This window comes from Lygodium microphyllum, chromosome 12 (genome assembly GCF_053477565.2).
Source record: "Lygodium microphyllum isolate KBCC chromosome 12, Lygodium_microphyllum_v1.1.10, whole genome shotgun sequence".
NCBI lineage: Eukaryota > Viridiplantae > Streptophyta > Polypodiopsida > Schizaeales > Lygodiaceae > Lygodium > Lygodium microphyllum.
Window position 1 is genome coordinate 93,338,558 of NC_141146.1, and position 22,281 is coordinate 93,360,838.

At 40.9% G+C, this 22,281-nt stretch overlaps 2 protein-coding genes across 2 annotated transcripts in view; one reads left to right on the forward strand and one right to left on the reverse strand.

Moving 5' to 3' along the window:
- Nucleotides 1-22,281, forward strand: part of LOC148028041 (uncharacterized) — a 41,711-nt gene that overhangs the window by 16,885 nt on the left and 2,545 nt on the right. Inside the window, exon 4 of the mRNA XM_087689734.1 lies at nucleotides 140-189. Coding sequence (XP_087545860.1) covers nucleotides 140-189 — 50 coding nt within the window. The remainder of the gene's footprint in view (nucleotides 1-139; nucleotides 190-22,281) is intronic.
- On the reverse strand, nucleotides 17,541-20,579 carry LOC148028042 (uncharacterized). Its single transcript, XM_087689023.1, has 2 exons — nucleotides 20,457-20,579; nucleotides 17,541-18,774 (listed from the first exon to the last, which is right to left on the reverse strand). The coding sequence occupies exon 2, from the start codon at nucleotides 18,759-18,761 to the stop codon at nucleotides 17,541-17,543; it is 1,221 nt and encodes a 406-aa protein (XP_087545149.1). The 5' UTR covers nucleotides 18,762-18,774; nucleotides 20,457-20,579.

Here is a 22,281-nt window from a genome sequence, read left to right on the forward strand (position 1 = left end):
TGTGCACACACATCAAGTGTTTGATTGTAAGGCTGGTGCAAGAACATGTATTAAGGCTATACATAATGTGCCTTAGAAAAGTTAAAAACTCTGATTATATTTTATCAATAAAAGAGTTTCTATGCAAATATTTTTGCAGATCAAGGCTTTGAAAGAATTTGTGAATATTGCAGTGGGCACACCAAACAGGTTTGTACCTTCCACAATTGTGCTTTGGACTATCCATTTCTTTATTGTATAGAGCCACACTGGTTACAGGTGTTTCTATCAGAGCATACCAACAAAGTTCGGGGTATGGACAAGGAAATGAAATTCTTTGTTTTTACCACCATGTACTAACAGTTCACATATGCTCATATAGTTTTATCATACATATGTGCATAGATGAGTGTATTATTTGCAACTCTATCTCCTATGCATGCACTGAGCAAGATATTGCAAACTGTTCTTCCTGCTACCCATCAGCTAGGCTAGTAGTATTAGCTATATCACAAACTGCAACACCTTCCAGCGAGAAACACACATTTTTCATGGTCATCATTGTACTCCAGGCTCTTCAATACTGATGAGGTTCAGCGACCATCACTGGCGTTCTTCCTGAATTCTACCTCTTTGCTCCACAGTTCTACTTCATTTAGTTCACTCTTCAAAAGAATTCAAATGAAAGTGCCTCACCACTGTCTGGTTCATCTTCCTTTCGTATGTTTCTAGTGGCTGAGACCTTGAACTTGCTATCAATCGTTTGAAAAGTAACCATTTGAGGAACCCCCCAATCCTGATTCATGCAAGGTAATCTAGGGCAGATAAACCAGTTTAATGACATCTACGAGGCTCATTATATGTTATTTGAGAAAAATTTTTGCATACTGCTTTTCAACATTTGCACCAACCATACGATTATAAGAAATTTAGGGCATGTTGTTTTTTTACATCAGCTAGAGATAGTTCAATACATATAAAATAGTTGCGATTGGAATTGGAACCAAGTTTTTTTGGGCACCTTAGGTGATGCCAAGCAAGAAACCAATTGTATGATATAAATTGATAAGATACCAGGTTTCTACTTATTGATTTGTGACATTGCTTCACAAGCCAAAAAGTGTTTATATGGGCTTACCTTTCACAAAGTTGATAGTAAATTGGTTATGTTGTGTTGTGTTTTGTGTTTGTCACTTGATTTGGCACTTAATGCTTGTTGGAGCCTCTTTGCATAGCCTCTGTTGGGTGTAAAGTCCCTTCGGATGTAAAGTCCCTTCATCTCTGTGTGTATAAACTTACATGGGTGTGAACACACCCTTATTTGTACCCGAACATATAAATACATTTTATTCTTTGTGTACCATCACTGCCTGGTACACTCATCTTTGGATTCTCTCGCTCTCACTCTCAACACTGCTGCTGCTCCATTTCTGTCTTGCACTCCATTGCACACTCATCCAACAAACTAGTATCAGAGTTGCAGCAAGAGTGTGCACGCTTCCCGATGATAGTGTGAGTCAATTCAGCATATGCACGTGAAGGAGGAGTCAGGTTGTTCACCTTTCAGCCAGTCAATGGGCAGCAGGCATTTGTCTTGACCATGCAATTGGTTAGGTTGCTCAGTTGCATTTTTTTAGGCCAACATGGGCAGTGGATTAGTTGGCGATAGGTCATTTTTGACCAAATAGGTCAGCCGCATGAGCAGGTTTGACAATGTGAGAAGGTCCTACGGTGTGAGCAGGCGATAGCTTGGTGGAGACCACACGAGAGGAGAGAGAAATGGATTAGGAGCAATGTTGAGAGTGAGGGTGAGAGAATTCCAAGATGAGTGTACCAGCCAATGACGATACAAAAAAATGTATTTATATGTTAGGGTACAAATAAGACACACGGAGATTAAGGGACTTTACACCCAACAACCTCCCACTTGAAGGCTCGAAGTGGTACCTTTGTAAGACTCTTAGTGAGAACATTTGCAGGGTTATCTTGGGTTTTGACCTTCGTCAATGTGACAAGACCATCATCCAAGACGTGTCGAATGAAGTGGTACCGAACATCTATATGTTTGGTATGTGCATGAAACATGGCATTCTTAGCCAGACATACAGCACTGTGGCTACCACATCCAAGCATTGGAGTTCCTGAAGAGAGACCAAAATCCTTGATCAAATGGCCAAGCCAAATAGCTTCCTTAGAAGCTTCTGTGGCTGAAATATAATCAGCCTCTGTAGTACTCAGTGCCACAATTTTCTGCAGCCTTGAACACCAAGAAATGGCCCCACCAGCCAAAGTAAAGACATACCCACTAGTAGATTTTCTAGTGTCAAGATCTCCTACCGTGTTCGAATCGCAAAGTCCCTATAACTCTAGTGTACCCATTCCATAGCATATACACTTTTCCTGTGTACCTTTTAAGTATCTAAAGATATATTTCACTACTTCCCAATGTGGCTTGCCAGGGTTAGACATGAATCTATTAACAACTTCCACTGCATGAGCAATGTTAGGGCGAGTTGCAACCATGGCATACATCAAAGAACCACAAGTTGATGCAGGAGGTATGTTTTTCATAGCACTAGCCGCTGCATCATTCTTTGGGCAATCAGCTTTGTATGCAGCGGTAAAGGCACACCGATACATTACAGCAGTCTATTCAGCCTGATTTATAGCCACAACAGCATTATGGTACCTTGTCAAAAGAGCAACCCCTTATTCTAGATCAATTGGAGCATACAAGGGCTGAAATTTAGCAGCCTTAAAGAGTCCTTCACTAGCTGTTAGACACTCTTCGGGATAGCAAACAACCTCTTTCTTTGGCTGCTGCACATGAGCCTTTGCTCACAAAGATCAAGGTAATCTTTCTGCATGTGCATTGGTGGCCATAGCATGCAATGAAGAACCTCTATGTTGTAAAGATGTTTTTTCAGATGATTGTTGGGTGAAAGCAATGAAGGTAGAGATTGATTCCATCCATTTGAATGACACTTGGGAGCTATGTGACTCGCCTCACGGCAATTGTGCCATAGGTACCAAATGGGTTTACAAAATTAAAAGAAAGTCAGATGGTTCTATTGACAGGTACTGAAATGTGGAACCAGACTGACGAAGAGCTGAATCACTCAGTGAAACGTTTGATGATCTTGAAAACAGTGGCAGGAGACGTTCATTTCTCCTCCCAACCTCGCCTAGATAGTTGCTGGCACCTCCCTTCTTGTTTCCTCTGCCAGCTGTCCACTTCAGGTGAGTCCTACTATTCTCGGACTCTCTAACTCTCTAGGCTCCCCTAGACCCTGTTCGGGTGCCCAAGGCCCCCAGACGGTCATCCCTCGTGCCTGTTTTCCATAATTTACCTTATTAATGTAACATTTCCTTCCCCTTAAGAATCGGTTTCGTCCTCGAAAACGATACTTGGAAGGTCCAACTGTAAATTGGGAAACCTTTTCCTTAGGGTACTTACTCGCTCCCATGTTGAGCTTTCTTCTGAACAATCTTTCCACTTAACCAAACATTCTTGATAAATAGTATTCCTTGTTCGTTTGTTATGAACATTTAATATTCTTTCTGGTTCATGTGGATTAGATTGGTCATCTAATAGCTTCTCAAGTTTATCATTTAAGATTAGATTATCCAAATCACCCAGCTTCTTCCTTAGCTTGCTTACATGAAAAACTGGATGTATTTTACTACCAGCAGGTAGTTGGAGCTTGTAAGCCTGTTCTCCCACCTTTTTAAGTATTGTGAAAGGACCACAATACCTGGGTGAAAGCTTTGGACATCGTCCCATTTTCATGGTTTTAGTTTGTTCTAGGACCTTAAGGTAGACCAATTCTCCTTCTTCAAAGGAGATATCTCTTCGGTAAGGATCTGCATAAGCTCTAGCTCAATTTTGAGCTTTCTTAATATTTTCTTGAGCAAATTTTAACATACTATTTATATCCTCCAAAAAATCCTTGGCTGCTTGAACCTGTTCCTTATGCAGTCCCACTGCATGAGGAGCTCTGGGCTGAAACCCATACATTAACATAAATGGACTATATCCAGTGGAAGAGTGCTTGGCACTATTATATGCAAACTCTGCTATTGGTAGATACTCTTCCCAATTAGTTTGCCTTTTACTTACATATGCCCTAAGCATATCTTCAAGGATTTGGTTAATCCTTTCAGTTTGCCCATTTGCGGGTGGTCCGCCGTACTCATGCTAAGTTTAGTATCCAACTTCCTAAATACCGCATGCCAAAATTGACTATCAAATTTTCTATCCCGATCAGAAACTATATTTGCCGGAAGGCCATACAATCGGTATATGTTCTCTACGAACAATCTAGCCAATTCTAGTGTTTTAACATTAGTTGAAGTTGGAATAAACCTAGCCATTTTGGTTAACCTATCCACAATCACCTACACAGAGTCGTGTCCCCTCTGTGTTCTGGGTAATGTAACAATAAAGTCCATGGAGATACTCTCCCATTTTCCCGAAGGAATCTCTAATGGGTGGAGAAGTCCTCCCATTTTTAGTCTTTCAGCTTTATTAACTTGGCATTTATTACATTTGACCATATAGTCAAGGACGTCCTTATTCATTCCAGGCTAATAGAACTGCCTTTTAATAAGACTATAAGTCTTATTAACTCTTGGATGTCCCGTGCTAGGGGTATCATGACCCTCAAAGAGTATCTGGCGCCTTATTTCTTCATCTTTCAGGACACATACCCTACCCTTGTAGAGTAAATAACCATTATCAATGGTAAAATTCTTCCACTTGAATCCCATTTGAGCAACCCCGATGCTCCATTTCTTTGTCGAACATCCTCAAATATTCCTTCCTCAGTGGAGGCCCTTCCATTTGGATCCCCAATTTCTATTGCTTCCCATATGTTGGAATATGCCGGATCAACTTGTCCTTTCCCTTTTAAGGATTCAAGCAAATCGAAAGTGAACTGAGTAAAACTCCATTCATTTATGATGGGCATTCTGCTGAGTGCATCAGCCACTATATTATACTTTTCTTTTCTATACCTTATCTCATAGTCGAACTCTTGGAGGAGACCCATCTGGCTTTACGTCCTTGTAGATCCGGTTGGTCAGTAAGCCACTTAATGCTTTCATGATCCGACAAGATCAAAAGTTTGACACCGTACAGATAGTGTCTCCATTTCTTCATTGCATGTACTATTGCATATAGCTCCCTCTCATAAACAGAATAATTCTGTTTTGCATGGTCTAATTTCTTGCTTTCAAAAGCAACTGGTCGACCTTCTTGTAATAAGACCGCGCCTATCGCCTTATCACTAGCATTAACTTCAACCACAAATGGTTTATTGAGATCCACAATTAATAGTACAGGAGCTATAGCAATAGCTACCTTAAGTTTTTGAAAACTTACATTTTGGTCTATTCCCCAATTAAAACTCTTTCATTTCCCTTTAAGTTGGTCTGTCATTGGAACAACTATTTTGGCATAATCTCGAATGAATCTCCGATAAAATCCAGATAATCCTAGGAAGATCTGTAGCTCTTCCAGGTTCCTTGGAGATGGCCATTCAATAATTGCCCTTACTTTTTTTGGATCCATCTTGATTTCCTCTTTCGAGATAATATGCCCCAAATATTTGACCTTTTGTGCGAAGAATTCACATTTAGTTTTCTTCGCATAAAGGGAATGTGTTCTTAACAATTGGAATACTAATCATAAGTGTTCCAAATGTTCTTCTCTTGATTTACTAAAGATTAAGATATTATCCAAGAAGACTACTACAAAGTGTCCTAGATAGGGTCGTAACACACTATTCATCAGCTTCATAAAGGTAGCTGGTGCGTTAGTGAGGCCAAAAGGCATCACCAAAAAATCATAATGCCCATATCTAGTACGAAATGCTGTCTTAGGAACATCTTTTGCCTTAATTCTTACTTGGTGATAGCCTGATCTTAAGTCTATTTTTGTGAAGAATTTTTCCCCTTGTAATTGATCAAAAGATCTTTCATTTTGGACATAGGAAATTTATTCTTCACTGTTATCTTATTAAGTGCTCCATAATCAACACAAAGTCGCATAGAACCATCTTTTTTCTTTACCAATAAAATTGGTGAAGCCCAAGGTGAATTGCTTGGTTGTATAAACCCTTTATCAAGGTAATTCTTAATTTGTCTTTCAACTTCTTGGTGCTGTGTTTCACTTAACTTATAAGGTGGTTTAGAAATAGGGTGTGTATGCTTATTTGTGTCAATTGGGCGATTTATATCACCCCTATTTGGTGGAAGGCCACTTGGTAAATCAGAAGGAAACACATCTTTAAGTTCATCTAACAAACCGCTTAATTCATTACTTACATTCAACTCACAAACATAAGAAAATTGTTGCTTTATATTACAGAAGGTAAAAATGTTTTGTACAGGAAGAGACCATAACATATATACCTCACAAGCTTCCTTCTTTATCAGCTTTTGAACTTCAGTGGAACACAACAAAGGATTATCAGATACTTCATGTTCACCTTGAATCACAAAAGTCTTACCATCCCTTTCAAATTCCAGTGTATTATGATGATAACTACGTTTTAAGGATGGTTCCAATCTCCATAGCCACTCCCTCCCTAAAGCAATATCGGCTCTTTCCATATTCATAATTTGGAAATCAAGTTTATCTTTACATCCTTGGATCTCAATTTCCAAATTGGATACCATTGTATCCCATATTTTATTATCCCGACCTTGCATCATACGAACAACATATTGATGCCCACTCTTTTGTTGGGGAAGTTTCAATTTTTTGACAAGTCCATAATTTATGAAATTGTGTGTAGCAGAGTCATCAATCATGACTCTAACCCTCTTTTCAATTATCAATCCATGCACTCTAACTAAATCATGTGGCCCAAAAGTAGGTTGCTACATAGAAGTTGACATACAACACCTGTGTTGTACATCCTTGTGCAAAACCTCTAAAGATTTATACTTTTCATGCCTCTTTAATTCTAGGGTCTGCACTACATGGATTTGTTTTTCTTTTCCCTTGCCCTTGTCCTTGTCCTTTCCTTTATCTTTCCCCTTTTTCCTTTAAGGGCAATTCCAGGCAGCATGGTTAGGGGATAGGCAATTGAAACACAACCTTTCTTTTTTGGCCTTATCAAAGTCATCTTGACTTAACTTTGGCCTTACATATTGTTTCTTTTCAAAAGGTTGTTTCTTGCTCTTAAGAAATGACATTTTCCTTTTAAATTTGCCTGCAAATTTTGAGGTTTCCAATTCTTTAGTCTTGGGCTCCGTATCAGTGAGACTAGTGAGTGTACCTGGACATGTACTATCTTCATTGATTAATGCAAATTTAATTGCCTCTTCAAGCGTCTTAGGTGAACTCCTTTTCACTTCCTTTTTACAAGCCTTATCTAGTTCCCTAATGAATCCTCTTGTCTTTTGAAATTCATCTATTCCTTCCAATTTGAGGATTATCTTAGGATATTCCTCCAGATATGTCAGCAGCGGTTTTTCCTTTTTTCTGACATAATCCTAATCTTCCCAATTTCTTTCCATTTCATTTTCAAGAAGGAATTCTTTCAAAAAGACCGATTCAAATTGAGCCCAAGTTTCAAGTATTTTATTTGCCTCCTTTAAAGTTCGCCACCATTTATACGCCTTTGGCCCCAAAGTTAAACTGGCCTGCAGCGCCTGGAGATATGGTGGAGTATTCTTAAGTTTGTGCAAATCCTCCCATTTTTGGAGAAAATTAAAGATAGTGTCTTTATTTCTATCTTTTTCCTCCCCGTGAAACTGAGGGGGTTTCATATCTTTTAAAACTTGATTATCCCTCAACTTTTGGTGGGGCTCTTTAGGTTCTTGCATAGTCACATCCAAATCTTTCGATGAAGATGGAATATCCGAGGTTTCTAACCTATTTTTATCCCTTTCTAGTAATAAAGTTAATTGAGATTTTATTTCGGTGAGTGTTTGAGTTAAAAATTCCATTTAAACCCCCTGTGCTTGCACACGAGTAGTTAGATCATCAAATTGTTCTCGTGTGGCAAAAAATTCTTCCCACTGCTCTTCTTGTATCTTTGTTTCATGGGGATCTACCATAGGGTGGTCCCCAGAACTAGAATCCTCAATTACTCCCTCTCTCCCTTTCCCCTCCATTAATACACTGGAATTGGAAATCAAATATAAGAAATTTGCGTACAAAGTGAAGTACTTCCCTGATTATAGTGATAGGGCAACTGTTGATGGCTTTTAGTAATAATCCCGAAGAGCGAGGAATAGTTCGTCTTTCCCAAACTGAGCCAGTCACGTCGACAGTAAAGCTTATTGGCAGGAACACCGAATAAGGAAGGGCCTAACCACACCCCCTCCCTAAATGGGTCACATGAACCAGCTGTACCCCTGTTACGTGTGAGATTCGTCCGACTGACTTCGTCTGATTGGTGACGGGTTTTATTGCCGTTCGATTGCTACTGCCGTTCGATTGTTGTGCTTCTCGAAATACTATCGTTTGATTGCTGCGCCTCACGAAATCAATCGTGTATGACAAGATACGGGCCAATGTGACGTATGACATGTGGGCACTGTCTTCTCAAAACTGGTACCCGTATGACGTGTGGGGCACCATCTTCTCACCTGACCCGTTTGACGTGTGACGTGTGGGTGCCGGAGAAAGCCTGTGGGAAACAGGCGAAAGCAGGACCCGACGGTTCTGATACCAGTGAAACGTGGAACCAGACTGACGAAGAGCCGAATCACTCAGTGAAACGTCTGATGATCTTGAAAACAGTGGCACGAGACGTTCTTTCTCCTCCCAACCTTGCCTAGATAGTTGTTGGCACCTCCCTTGTCGTTTCCTCTGACAGGCGTCCACTTCAGGTGAGTCCTACTATTCTCGGACTCTCTAACTCTCTAGGCTCCCCTAGACCCTGTTTGGGTGCCCAAGGCTCCCGGACGGTCATCCCTCGTGCCTGTTTCCCATAATTTACCTTATTAATGTAACAGATACAAAGCGAGCCTTGTTGCCAAGGGCTATGCCCAACAGCAAGGAATCGACTTCAAGGAGACTTTTGCCCCTACCTACCGCATTACTACCATAAGGAGTATTATTGCCCTTGTTGCCTACTTTCATTGGGAGGTGCATCGGTTGGAGATCAAGACTGCATTTCTCCATGGATATCTCACTGAAGAAGTATATGTCTCTCAGCCTCCAAGATTTGTAATTAAAGGCTTTGAGCACAAAGTCTATCGTCTCAAGAAGACTTTGTATTGTTTAAAGCAAGCTCCACGGACTAGGTTCACCCACATACATTCTCATCTATTGCATCTTGGATTTCAAAATAGCCCTACCAAGGCTACTCTTTACATTCGACATTAGGGATCTGATTTTATTCTTTTTGTGTTTTATATTAATTACATACTTGTCACTAGGACCAATGCTTGTCAAATTGCAGCATTTATGTCTGATTTACAACAAACATTTGCCATGACAAATCTTAGTCTACTTCACTATTATTTGGGTATCCAATTTGCCACCATTGAGGGGGGGCATCATTATGACACAATCCAAGTATATTGGACAGCTTGGTCAGTGTTTTCAGTTTGAGGATTACAAGCCCGTGTTTATCTCCTAAGAGCCTGGTTTTAGATTCACTTTTAATGATGGTAGCGGATCCTTTGATACTATTTTATATCAGCAGGATGTTGAATGCTTGATTTATCTGTCACACAAGGCCCGAACTTCAGTTTGCTATGTCCCAATTGAGTAGATATGAAGCATGTCTTTTGATATCTTGAAGGCACCTATGATTGGGCTAGATGTTTAGTTTCTTGTGTCTCTCGTAGTGGCAATTACTTCTTCTTGGGTATATCTCTTGTTTCTTGGTTTAGCAAGAAACAAATAACAATTGCGACTTTTAGTTGTAAAGCTAAGTACAGAGTTGTGTTCATAGCCATAGTGGAGTGTGTTTGGCTCCGCAAGCTACTTACATATCTTCATGTGCACCAAATGGCTCCGACACTCACACTAACAGATAGTGCTTTGGCCATTGCGTAGAACCCAGTGTTCCACGCCCACACAAAGCATATAGAAGTTCATTATCATTATGTTCGTGAGCAGATGCCACGTGGAGAAATAGAGTTGTCTTATGTACCCGTTGAAGACAACTTGGTAGATCTTTTCATGAAGGCTCTTCCTCGACCAAAGTTCTAGGCTTTTCGTCAAGCCTTGAATTGTCATACGCTGCATTGTCATAGGTTGCTATATCCACTTGGATGAACTAGTGCAACCATGATCTTATATTTTTTTTCATTTTCTAGGATTTTGCTATTTTTCCTAGATCAGTCCACCCATTTCATGGAGAGGGTTTGTAGGCCATCTCGTGGACTATGCATTGATGCCCTTTGATTCATGATCTGGGCTCCCTAGGCTTTTAAACTGCATTAAATGCAGTTGTTGCTCCTAGTGCCCTAGTACTAAGTGACACTAGGTTAGGGTTTATTTTAGGGTTTCCTATGATGGTTAAGCCGTTAAGATTTCATATTTTATTATTTAAAGACACTTGGTGGCTTTTTTTGCACTAGTGTGGCATTATTACAGGATTGTAAGTTAGTCCCTGGACTGAAGCTGTCATGGCATGATGACAGTGATTTGTTTGATATACACACATATGCTCCAGCAATTGGATGCCTTATTTACCCATGCAACACTAGGCCGGAGATACAATTCAGTTTCAGCCCGAGTAGATATATGCATCAGCCATGCATGTCACATTGGCAAGCTGTTAAGGGTGTCTTTTGTTACTTGTAGGGTACTAGATCTCTTGGCTTTATGCCAAGGGGAAACCACTTCATTTACATGCTTACAGTGATTCTGATTGGATTGGTGATTATGATTCACGTCACTCCACTAGTGGCAATTGTTTCTTTCTTGGCTCATCTTGCATATCTTAGCTTAGCAAGAAACAATCCACTGTTGCCACATCGTCATGTGAAGCTGAATATAAGGCAGCTTTCACTACCACAGTCGAATGTATATAGATTAGATGCTTGCTTGCTGATTTGGATGTATCTGTTACGGAGCCTACTCCTTTGTTCACTGACAGTCAGAGTGCCATTGCAGTGGCACGGAACCCGGTGTTTCATGCACGCACGAAACACATTGAGATACATTATTACTTTGTCAAAGAGGGGCTACATGCAGGTGATATCAGCCTTGTCTATTGTCCTACCACCAGTAATGTGGTAGACATCTTCACCAAAGCTCTTTCTTGTGACAAATTTGAAGCATTTCGCAATGCTTTAAATTTGATCTCTTTGGTGGCGGGGATGATCATTGTATTTTTTATCACTCTTCACTGTAGGGGGGGTTTGTTGGGTTTCACTCACGCCTACGCTCACAGAGGAGTGTCAGTCTGATCAGTAGGACATTGGGGCACTTTTTATTCTCGGTACGAGAGGTTTTTTCCTCGAGACTTATTCTCCTTTTTCGTATGTGGCTATGTTACACATTTACGAGCACTTATCATATTCGGGTGTGAACATCCTTTACAACCCTGAGGTTTAAGGATTGTACTTTGTACTTTCAGTTTTACACTCTTTGAGTCTATTGCATTGGGTGTCGTGCTTTACTCTCCACATTGTCTACTGCACTCTCAATTGAGCTTCGATCCTCTCAATCTCTCACACATGAGACTATGGTGGAAGTCCAATGTGGCTGGTGTGCAAGACCAATCAACCATATCTTTAGCTGTCGTGAAAGGTGTTGATTGAGAGGGTTGTCCTTATGCCATGTTTGATGGTTTGCCACTAAGGTGGGTGGAAATGAGGAGGTGCAAGAGCAATAGGTGTAGGTATTGTAGGAGGACCTCTCTTGGTTGCTTAGAGGGAGTGTAAGATAGGGCATCGTAGTACAGTTGGGTAGGTGATTGGAAGGACTCACCGTGCATTCGTAAAGTTTGCACAAAGGTTTAAATGATTAACTAGGTTGACTAGGCGTAGGCATGGTCATTGTATGAGTAGCCGATTGAGGATGGACATGTGCATCATAAGTAGAGGATGGGTATCCTTGTTTAAGTGACCCATCAAATGAGAAAGGGGCACCATAAGCGGAGGATGTCTACCCTTGCGTTTGAGTGGCTATGGGTAGAGGTCCATGTGGCGTTAGGGAGATACCTAAGACAACTATTAGAGGATAGACAAGTGTGTTCACTTGTGAGTAGGTGTGAGGTACAATGTCTATGTGTGGCATCTCAGTAATTGAGTACCAAGGTGCAAAGTGGCATGCACTTGTGAGTAAGTAACTTGTGGAATTGAAAATGAAAATGAATTGGGGATGAAAGAAAAGATCCTAATACTTGGCATGAAAGAAATAGAAGCAATGTAGATAAACCAAGTGTGGAATTTGACCCTAAGCTATTGAAAGCATAAGAAAAAGATCCTCAATGATCATTTGAAGAGGGAGAGATGGGAGTGAATGGAGAATGATTAGCAACAACAACATGCTCATATAAAACAGAAGGTAATGTAACAAGAATGCCTGAAGATGTATGTCTATCTCTAGAGCCTTCTATATGAACATTAACATCTTGTGGTGCCTCACGGTATCAAGTTTTTGCAAAGGAATAGTGTCCCGAACTTTGGAGGTGAATAAATTGGTGTAAAATACATCATACTTCGGAGGTGGGAGATGAGTAGTAAGAATCATCACCATATCTATCGGATGAAATCCTCTTGCCAAGGGAAGCAAGCTCATCTTGTAACTCCATCTTGTTGATGTGGTCCTTCATGGAAAGAGAAATCTCAACTAATAACATTCGGAGCTTCTTTTTGTGGTAATTTAGTGGGCAAAGTTCTTCAACTGGTAAAGAAGATAACTTTGTCCAAACCTTTGCTGCAGTTGGGATTCTGCGAACCCGAACAAGGACTTAATTTTGCAAACCCATAAAAAGAAAAGATCGGGCTTGAGAGTCTAGTTTGATCCCAAAGAGCTGCCTATTCAACAGTGGAACTATAATGGGGAGCTTGCATGGGATAGGGTATTGAGGTAGTCACAAAAGCCCATAGATCAAAGATATCCAAGATACACTCCACTTTGCAAGACCAAAGGCAGCAGGTTGTGCCCTTCAGTAGGAGTCCTATTAGAAACATATAAGGAAGCAAGTGGGGAACGAGGCCACTCGATTTTTCTAGACCTATTAGAATGACCATCTCTAGAATTTTATTGCTATGATCTTTGGTCTTCTTTGCATCAATCTTCGAGATCTTCACAATTGGGATAGCCTTCGCAATGGGTTGACTCATGGGAGCACGAGTCTTCAAAAATTTTGATGGTTTCTTGATCGGAGTCATCAAACCTATTGAACCGGTAGTTCATCTTCCTTCAAGGAACCTGCAAAAAGACAAGCAACAACTTGCTGCATTTTGATGCTGAGCTGCTTGAACGGAAGCAAAAATAGCTACATTATTGCAACACAAGTTGTAGATGCTAGCGGATGTTGAAGAAGGCCTGAATAGTATAGAAAAGCCGTGTTCTTTGCAAGAAATCTGCACCAACCAGCATTAGAGTGCGGTCTCCTCTTCATTGAACCTCTAGGTCCTCTCTTTTGGAGATGATACCATGTGAGAGTGTGCATTAGAAGAAGAACATAAACATGGAGAGAGACAAGGGAAGAAGAAATCTATACTTAACTCAATGGAATGCTGAATACAAAGCAAACTGATGGGTCACTGCATAAAACCTGAAGCATTAGTGAGGGCATTGGATCAGGCTGATGATGGAGAACACATTGGATGATGGAGGACAGCTACTGGATGATGGAGAGTGCTGAAATCTGCAAGACAGAATGCTGCCAAGTGACTAGGGGTTGCTATAAATAGCAAAACAGTCTCCAAATTTACTGATTTTCTGTGCAGGCATGTGCTGGACAGTTTGAGTAGCATTTAATGCTGGTCAGCTGCTGAAAAACAGGCAGATAGCTGCATTTAATGCAGCACAAACTGGTTGCCAGGCTGAAACATGTGTGAAACCAATTAGGACAACATAAAATGTAATGCACTTGAGCAGGATCACCTGGCAGCAAGTGTCAGCATGTTAAAAACTGACTAAGAACTGTACTGCTTGCTAATGCAAGGGCTAGAGATAGTTAGAGCTTCTCCATCTCTGTCTTTGACGGAGCTCACAACCAAGCGATGACAACATGAAATAGAATAGGCTAACATCCATCACCTTTATGAAAAATGGAAGGCTGGTTTCGTGGTTCCATCATTGGGATACATCAGTTCTCTCAAGTAGGTGGACTCAAGGCACGTGATTGCAAGCTAGAAAGTGATTTGCTGAATTTTTTTTTCAATTGTGATAAAATTCAGAAAGCATGTCTTCTTCACTCAGTGAAGAAGTGCATTATGGTGATGTCTCATTAGAAGACATTGGGAATAATGCAATGCATGATCATGGAATGGGCCTTCAACATGAGTAGCATTCCGAGAATGTTTGTTTGTTTATGAAGTTGGAGCTTCAATGCATAAAGTTGCTAAAAATCAGCACGTGGAAGAGGATTTCTATGGTCAATTCAAGGCACAATTGATTACAGGATTGGGCACTTTATTATCAAAGCTCACAAAAGACCCACATTTATGAGTTTATGTAGTCATTGAGGAGGGGTAGCAAGGGGAAAAGGGGAAAAGCATATCTTGATGCTTTAGGAGAGCACCTGGCGCCAAAAGTAGATGTGGTAGAGCGTCTAAATGGACCCAATGCATCTAATGCACTAATACAAATGTTTGATTTGGGGCAGGTCAACAAACAAATGCACCTATATCTTGGAAATGTAAACACTATGATTTTTGACAATAAGGTATGCATTCAAATGTGGAACATTCGGGGTATGTTGGTGGTGGATGTGTGTTTCATGCTATGGCTGGTCATGCTATTGCTTCATTTGGTATGCATGGCACAATTATTCTTGGTACGTAGCCAGATAATGCATGGAATGAGCAAATATATCTCGGAATGTGGATGCAAAATCCTGTCTATAGTCACATTGGAATGGTCCTTGCTATGCAAACGGACATGTTTGGCAATGCAAGTGGTGCTTCTACTATGTTTGTAACACAAAGGGATTGGGCTGGTCAACTAGATTCAATGTTTAATGTTGGTCAAGCTGGAATTGCAGCAAATGATTTGTTTTTGTAAGAGTCTTAAAATTTTGAGGATCCATGTGATCCTAAGATTAAAATGCATAGATTCTAGTTTGGATTTCGGAGAATGAAGTTTGAGGTAGAGTTTCCATGCACTACTTGGTGAAATTTCAAGATTGTTTCACCTATAAACGCAAATGGATGGAGGAGGGTGACTTGGCAGATCATCCACAGTGTTGTTATTTACTCTTATGTGTTTTAGGGTGGTTACACACCGCCATTGCCCGCCCAATCTGTGCCCAGTTTGTGGGCACAGGAAAATTTGACTTGGGCGGTCACCTGTCCGCCACCTGCTTACACACTGGGCAGTGGACACTTTTCGTTATCAATAAGTGTCCGTCCATCTTCCGTCCACAATAGTTTACACACCGGCCACCACCTACCAGCGGACACTTCCTGAATTGTATGTGAGAATGAAGGGGCGCTACGAATGTTGATCATCATTCTCATAATAATTATTTTTAGAATGCTTGATTAAACACTTTAAATCGACTAATAAACCTTTAAAAAAAGTCACCAAAAAAACTGAAAACATGAATCTAAGGTTTTTCCTACCAAAGAACTCCAAGATTATGACCTTATTGCGTCGTTGCTTTCTGCGCCAATATATTTGTTTCTATGGTGACTACTATTCATGTTTTTGGAAGCTCACTCGCTTCCAAGAGAGCAAGGGAGTTGAATCCCTTCGCCATGTTGTTGAGGCATGGCTCTACTGAGCTCTCTGCGGAAAGGTGGAAAGAGGGAAATTTTTTTAGCACACCACCCCTCTTTCCACCTTTCCACCTGCGCTACAGATGCAAGGATGACAGAAAACTTAAAAAAAACATGCAAGGATGGCTGAAAATTACTTACTTGGATGTGATTGTGTTTACTCACCATTGTCTTCGTCGTCCATCTCCTCCGCAGAGTCAGAATCACCAAATATTGTTCTCACATTTGCGCTCTCCCTCTCTTGATACATGGCTCGAGCAATGTTATCTCTTCGAGATGCCCCCCCAAGATGGATTGCCTCTTGTGTTGGCTCTGCTGCTTGAGCTCTTTGTATTGCTTGTGTGGTACCTGTGTTAGTTAGCATAGCAACCTCCGCTAATCCATTCCTCAAACTATTTTGCTGGTCCATGTCTTGATGAGCCGCATTACTTTCTCTATCAAGTTTTGCTGTCGCTTCATGTATCCATGCATCATCAAAACCATCTCCATGCACAATGCATATATTATGTAGAACAATGCATGCTGCCACCATCTTTGGGACATTTTGTAAAAGCATGTCACATCTCTTTAATAATATACGAAATCGCGCTTTAAGGATGCCAAATGCCATTTCAACTGGCATACGAGTACTTGATTGTATGTAATTCCAATAATAACGTTCCAGAGATAGCCCATCCTTACTACCCTTGAAAGGAGGAAGCATCCAAAAGCGTGCAGGATAAGCACAATCGCCTAGTAGACAGTATTGTCCCAGAGCTTTGTTTGTGCATCGTTTTCCTAGGTCTGAATGTTGAAAAACATTCCAATCGTGCATAGAACCTGCCTAGCCAACGTCATAGTCCCAAACAACACAATTGGCAGCCACGCTTATCTGTAGAATAATAGAGTGGAAGCCCTTCCTATTAAAATAATCTTCATGGTTCTCCCTTGGGGCAATTATGGGTATATGACTACCATCTACTGCACCAATAACATATGGTATGCCTCGAAGGGCTTGAAATGCACCAACATATTTTTGCATTTGTTGTGGGGAAGGCCACTTTACATACATACTATGCAACCCAGAAGCACCCAGTGCATCGCAAAAGTCCAAAACAGCCAGTTGTGTAAACGAAGTTGAGACTCCGTATAAATCGGCTATTAGTCCCAAACTTGAGCCGCTTGCCAAGCGATGCAGAGCGACACAGACCCGCTTTTCCACAGGTACTGCCCTTCTAAAGTTCGTATTCTTGCGTCGCATTTGTGGTGCTAATTTCGCGACGAGATATTAAAATGTACTCCTGCTAACTCGTAACCTGCTTTTAAACATTCGGTTTGTATAACTCCCCATAAGCCCCTGCTCCATAAAAGTTTGTGGTCTTTGATAAGCCCAACATGACCGTCGATCGTGCCTTCGCTGACCTATCCTGGATCGACGTGCAACGTAACCTCGAGCCATGCACTCCATCAAAGTATGCAATAGCATGCTATCATCGTCCCCGTCATCCAAATCACTCAACAAAAGTTGAAACATTGCTATGACAGCGACTACAACACCAATGACACACATTATCAAAAGACTTTCGTCGTCCATTCACCTGTCAAAAGATTAGACGAAACCTTATGAGACACTTGAAGAGAGATGTGAAGGGAGAATAAAAAACTTGTTTTTTAAAAAGTTCGAAATTCATCTACAGTTGAATTCATCATTCCTTTTTAAGACTTTTGATTACATCTAATAGACCAGATACTGAGGAGGCAAGCGTGTCCATGATAACGAGCTTGCGCTCTTCAAATGTTTTTTTTTCCTCAAGGTTTGATTTTTGGTTGGCTAACATTGATCGGGCGGTGGTAGCCATGTCACTGAGAGACTCCTCTATCTTTCTACCCTTTTTATTGCGTGCTCCTTGGTTGGTTGTTTGATCATGCACGATCTTCGAAGGCTCATTGGAGCCAATGTCTTCTTGGGTATGGTCACCTTGATCATTGGAGACTGATGTATTGTTGTCTTCTGACGAAGACAACCCACCAACAGAAGAGGCATGTGCATCGCTAACAACATTGGCACGATTCCACATATATTCATCCACAATATCATACCACTGACAAATGATTCTGCGATCATTGCCTGATATGGCATTGTGGGCCTTATCCTTTCTGTATGACTCATAAACGCGTCCCCAACGTTTTCTGCATGCCTCACCATCTTTGTCAAACTCTGGAAATAGCGATGCTAGCTGGGTGGCAACCTTGGACCATATATCCACTCCTTGCTTCGGTGGCTTTGAGAACTCCACACTCATGGATCCTCGGATGTGAATGAGTTGTACTGTCCATGCATCCTTCCATTGCGCAAATGGTTTTTTTGTGGCTATTGTATGATCTTGTGTCTCAAGACCGTCGTTTTGATTCTTTCCTTTCCGCGCCCTCTTTGGTTTAGGAGGTTTAGGAGCATCAGACTCCGATGATGTTTGTCGTGGACGTTGTTTGGCGGCATTCTCGGAAGATGGAACCATTGGTTCTTGAGCCTGAACCAAGTCAACCTCTTCACATGAGTCTTGGTTGGCATCACAAGAACTTATTGCTTGTGGTTCTTGTTGTCGTGGTGCTGAGAGACCATGTTGAGGACTATGTGCAACTGGACGAAGAAATACATTATTGTGTACTGTTGTGGGTCTCTCTATACCTAATTGTCTTGGTCGTTGGAAAGGTACGAATTGAGGAGGACGAGGATTGATCAAAGGAGGGCGGTTTGGAAACACATTTACAGGGATATTGCCAATGGCGGTGTGGCTTTGCATGTGGTTTGGAACACCCACACTTTGGCTCGAAAAGTACATGAAGTCATTATTGGATATTGCATCTTGGCTCATTTGAGACACGAACTGGTGATACTCTTCCATGGGAGTGCTCTCTTGAGAATCCATTCCAATCGTCCACCTTACGCATGAAAATTGATTCATCATTTACACTATGTGAATGGACAAACAAGTTTATTGTTCTTTACATAATGCACTCCATTTTTTTAATTTACATTTCAATAATTGATTGTGAGGTATAGACAAGTTTATTGTTCTTCACATAATATACTCCATTTTTTTTAATTTACATTTCAATAATTGATTTCAATAAAGAAAATGAAATGTTATACATATACACTGACTCAAACAAAATGATGGGATGTATATATAGACAAGAAGTTTTAGCCATTGTCAACCTGTAACAGATGCCAAACATATATAGCGGAACTAAGAAAGAATTTATTGCAATGATGAACATATATCAAACAATATGGTTAAAGAACAATAAAGAAAAGGAAATGTTATACACATACATTGATTCAAACAAAATGATGGGATGTATGTATAGACAAGATATTTTAGCCATTGTCAACCTGTAATAGATGCCAAACATATATAGCGGAACTAAAAAAGGATTCGTTGCAACGATGAATATATATCAAACAATATGGTTAAAGAACAATAAAGAAAAGGAAACGTTATACATATACATTGATTCAAACAAAATGATGGGATGTACAAATAGACAAGATGTTTTAGCCATTGTCAACCTGTAATAGATGCCAAACATATATAGCGGAACTAAGAAAGGATTCATCGCAACGTAATTAAGGCCAAGTAATTTAGCCCAAGTACCTAGTGAATCATGTTTCAGCCCAATAATAGTCACTACTTCCAATAAAGAATAATTAAGGCCATACAACCACTACTTGTCCGTATAACCACAACCTTTGCACAATCACCATCAGATTTGCTGCTCGAGTAATTTAACTTAAAGTTTAATTACACCCATTACGTGCAATGGCATAGAATCCAAAAGAAATTAATGTTTCTTCCTCTTCGCACACATAGACCAATCAAGCAAAAGGCAAGAAGAGAGCACATTTTTCTTGTAGGGTGTGAGTACTACCATAGATAAGAGGAGCCACAACACAATCAAGTCATGTGCTCAAGTGAACATCTCTAAAGTGCTCAACTCAAGTCCACCAAAATACTAGGATAGCTCTTGACTCGAGTGACGATCACTCGAGACTTCATATAGATACTCTTAACTCGAGAGCCACATGCACTTAAAGTATACCCTTTTATATATGGATAACTAGTGTGTACCCCATTCAAGCCCATACCCTTTTACACTTAAGATTGTAAATGGGGTTGTAACCTAGTGGTTCTCAAGGACAAGAGAGCCAATGGGGTTATAGCCTAGTGGTTTGAGTATGGGTTGAGTGCTGAAGGTATGTATTCATCAAATCTTAGGCCCGTTACACACCGGTCCGCGGCCGCCCACGAATACTAAATCCGGCCAATGAGAAGGCATGTATTCATCAAATCTTAAGTTCTACTTCTCGAGTGTTACAAAACATTATGTGTGTAAAGATGTCCTCAGCCTTCAAGGTAGTTCATATTTTCTTAAAAGCCCTAAGTGCTATCTTATAGACAAAATGGATATGTCAAAGGCATTTTCAACATCCGACTTACACAATCTACAGATTCCTTGTGCCTTGTTTTATTTCTTATATATCATACCTTCCTTATAACTAATGCTCTTATCATAACTAATGATTACCAGGGCAATCAAAGAGAGAGAGAGAGAGAGCATACTTGTGAATGTTGTGAAGTACCGATCTGATAAAGACCTCTGCCTTCGAGCCAGAGATATGAGAAAACCCTCGGTTGAAGCTTGCGAATCACCTGCGAAGCCTACAAATTACATGCAAGAAATTGGCCATGATCAAACCCTGAACTGGTTAAATTACATGCAAGCAACTAGCCATGATTAAACCCTGAACTGGTTTCTGGAAGAGAGAGAGACCTGGCTGGATGCATCAGATTGAAATATGCCTTCCCATCTTCACGATGTGAACATTTTCATGCGAAGAGAGGGATGATGAATCCAGAAAAATACAGAGAGATGAACCTTCACGATGTATACATTTATGCATGTGGTGAAACGGGCAACACAGGGAAGCTCCTGTGTATCAACGGCTCCCTGTGTGTCAATGGCCACAGGGTGCACCTACCTGGAGCCCATGCCCACGGCAGAAAACAGAGAGCTCTCTGTCAGATGAGCATGGCGGCAGCAACGGAAACGGGCTGCTGCAACGGAAACCTGCAACGGGAACGGGCTCCTACAGCACAACGGGGATGGTTCCTGGAGCCCACTTTGTCCTGGAGCCCACCATGGGACCAACAGAGGAGCTCCGGCCAATCGCGATGGACCAGAGAAGGCGAGGACGGAACAGGACGGGGGAGCTCCCCCGCCCTGCGGAACGCAGAAAGGGGGCGGGGGGGAGCATTGAAGACGACGTGCCGGGCGCCATGTGTGTGTAAGAGGGGGGCGCCCTCTTTTAGAAATCCGGCCTTCTCATTGGCCGGATTTAGTATTCGTGGGCGGCCGCGGACCGGTGTGTAACGGGCCTTAGTTGGAGTTGTCGGGCTCATTTAGGTTCAGCAAAGTATACCCTTACTAATGGACAACTCGATTATATAGTGGATCTTGGATGTACTTTGCTTGCATAAGTGGTATTGTATACTATCGATATTTTTGCAATTCAAATCACGATTAAGTATACTACTCACTAGTATGTAGATGTATATGGTTTGCATACATTTGCAAGGCGTGCATAGAGTACATGGGATGTACATTGGAATGTGAGGTACACTTGCAAGCTAGCATGGGGTACATGGTTGGTATGTAATGGACATTTGTAGGTGCTGCAAGAGTACCTTTGCTTGAATTACATGTGATATGCAAGTGATGTACAATTGTAGGGTTAGTGAAGATATATATGATGTAGGTGATGGGTGGGATGCATTAGTTTGTCTTGGTAGTCAAAACTATGTTGTTTTTTGGCATGTGGATGCATTCCTTATGGTTCAAACAACAACTAAGGTTCATCAGTATGAGTTGGGTCAAGCAATAAGTGCACATGTTTGATTATGATGTTGCATGCTTTACCATCGGTTACACATGCTTCTATCACACTGTAGTGCAATCGAGGATGATTGCAAAGATTGAAATGGGAGGTCTATCATGAAGATGTGAATTTTTTTAACTTATTGCTCTTTGTATATGTAAGTTGTGCACGTGTGGTGCACATGCAAGATTAAGTTGAATGTGTGTCATGGTGACATATATATGAAGATATGCTAGGGTGTACTAAGAAAACACAGGATGTACGAACATGATTAAAACATAATAACTCCAAAAAAAGAACACAAAATGCATACAAAGAAAAAAGATAACTCTGAAGTAAATGAATGAATGTGTGTACAAAAAACTTAAAGGCAGACCTGTACAACAGCTGATGGCGCTTGTGGGGGGTGGGCTGAGGGGGTACTCTGTGTGTGATGTCCACCAAAGATGGATTCCGTGTGTTATAACCACTAGTTGGAGCTAAAATGAGGCTGTAGATAACAGAGCAGC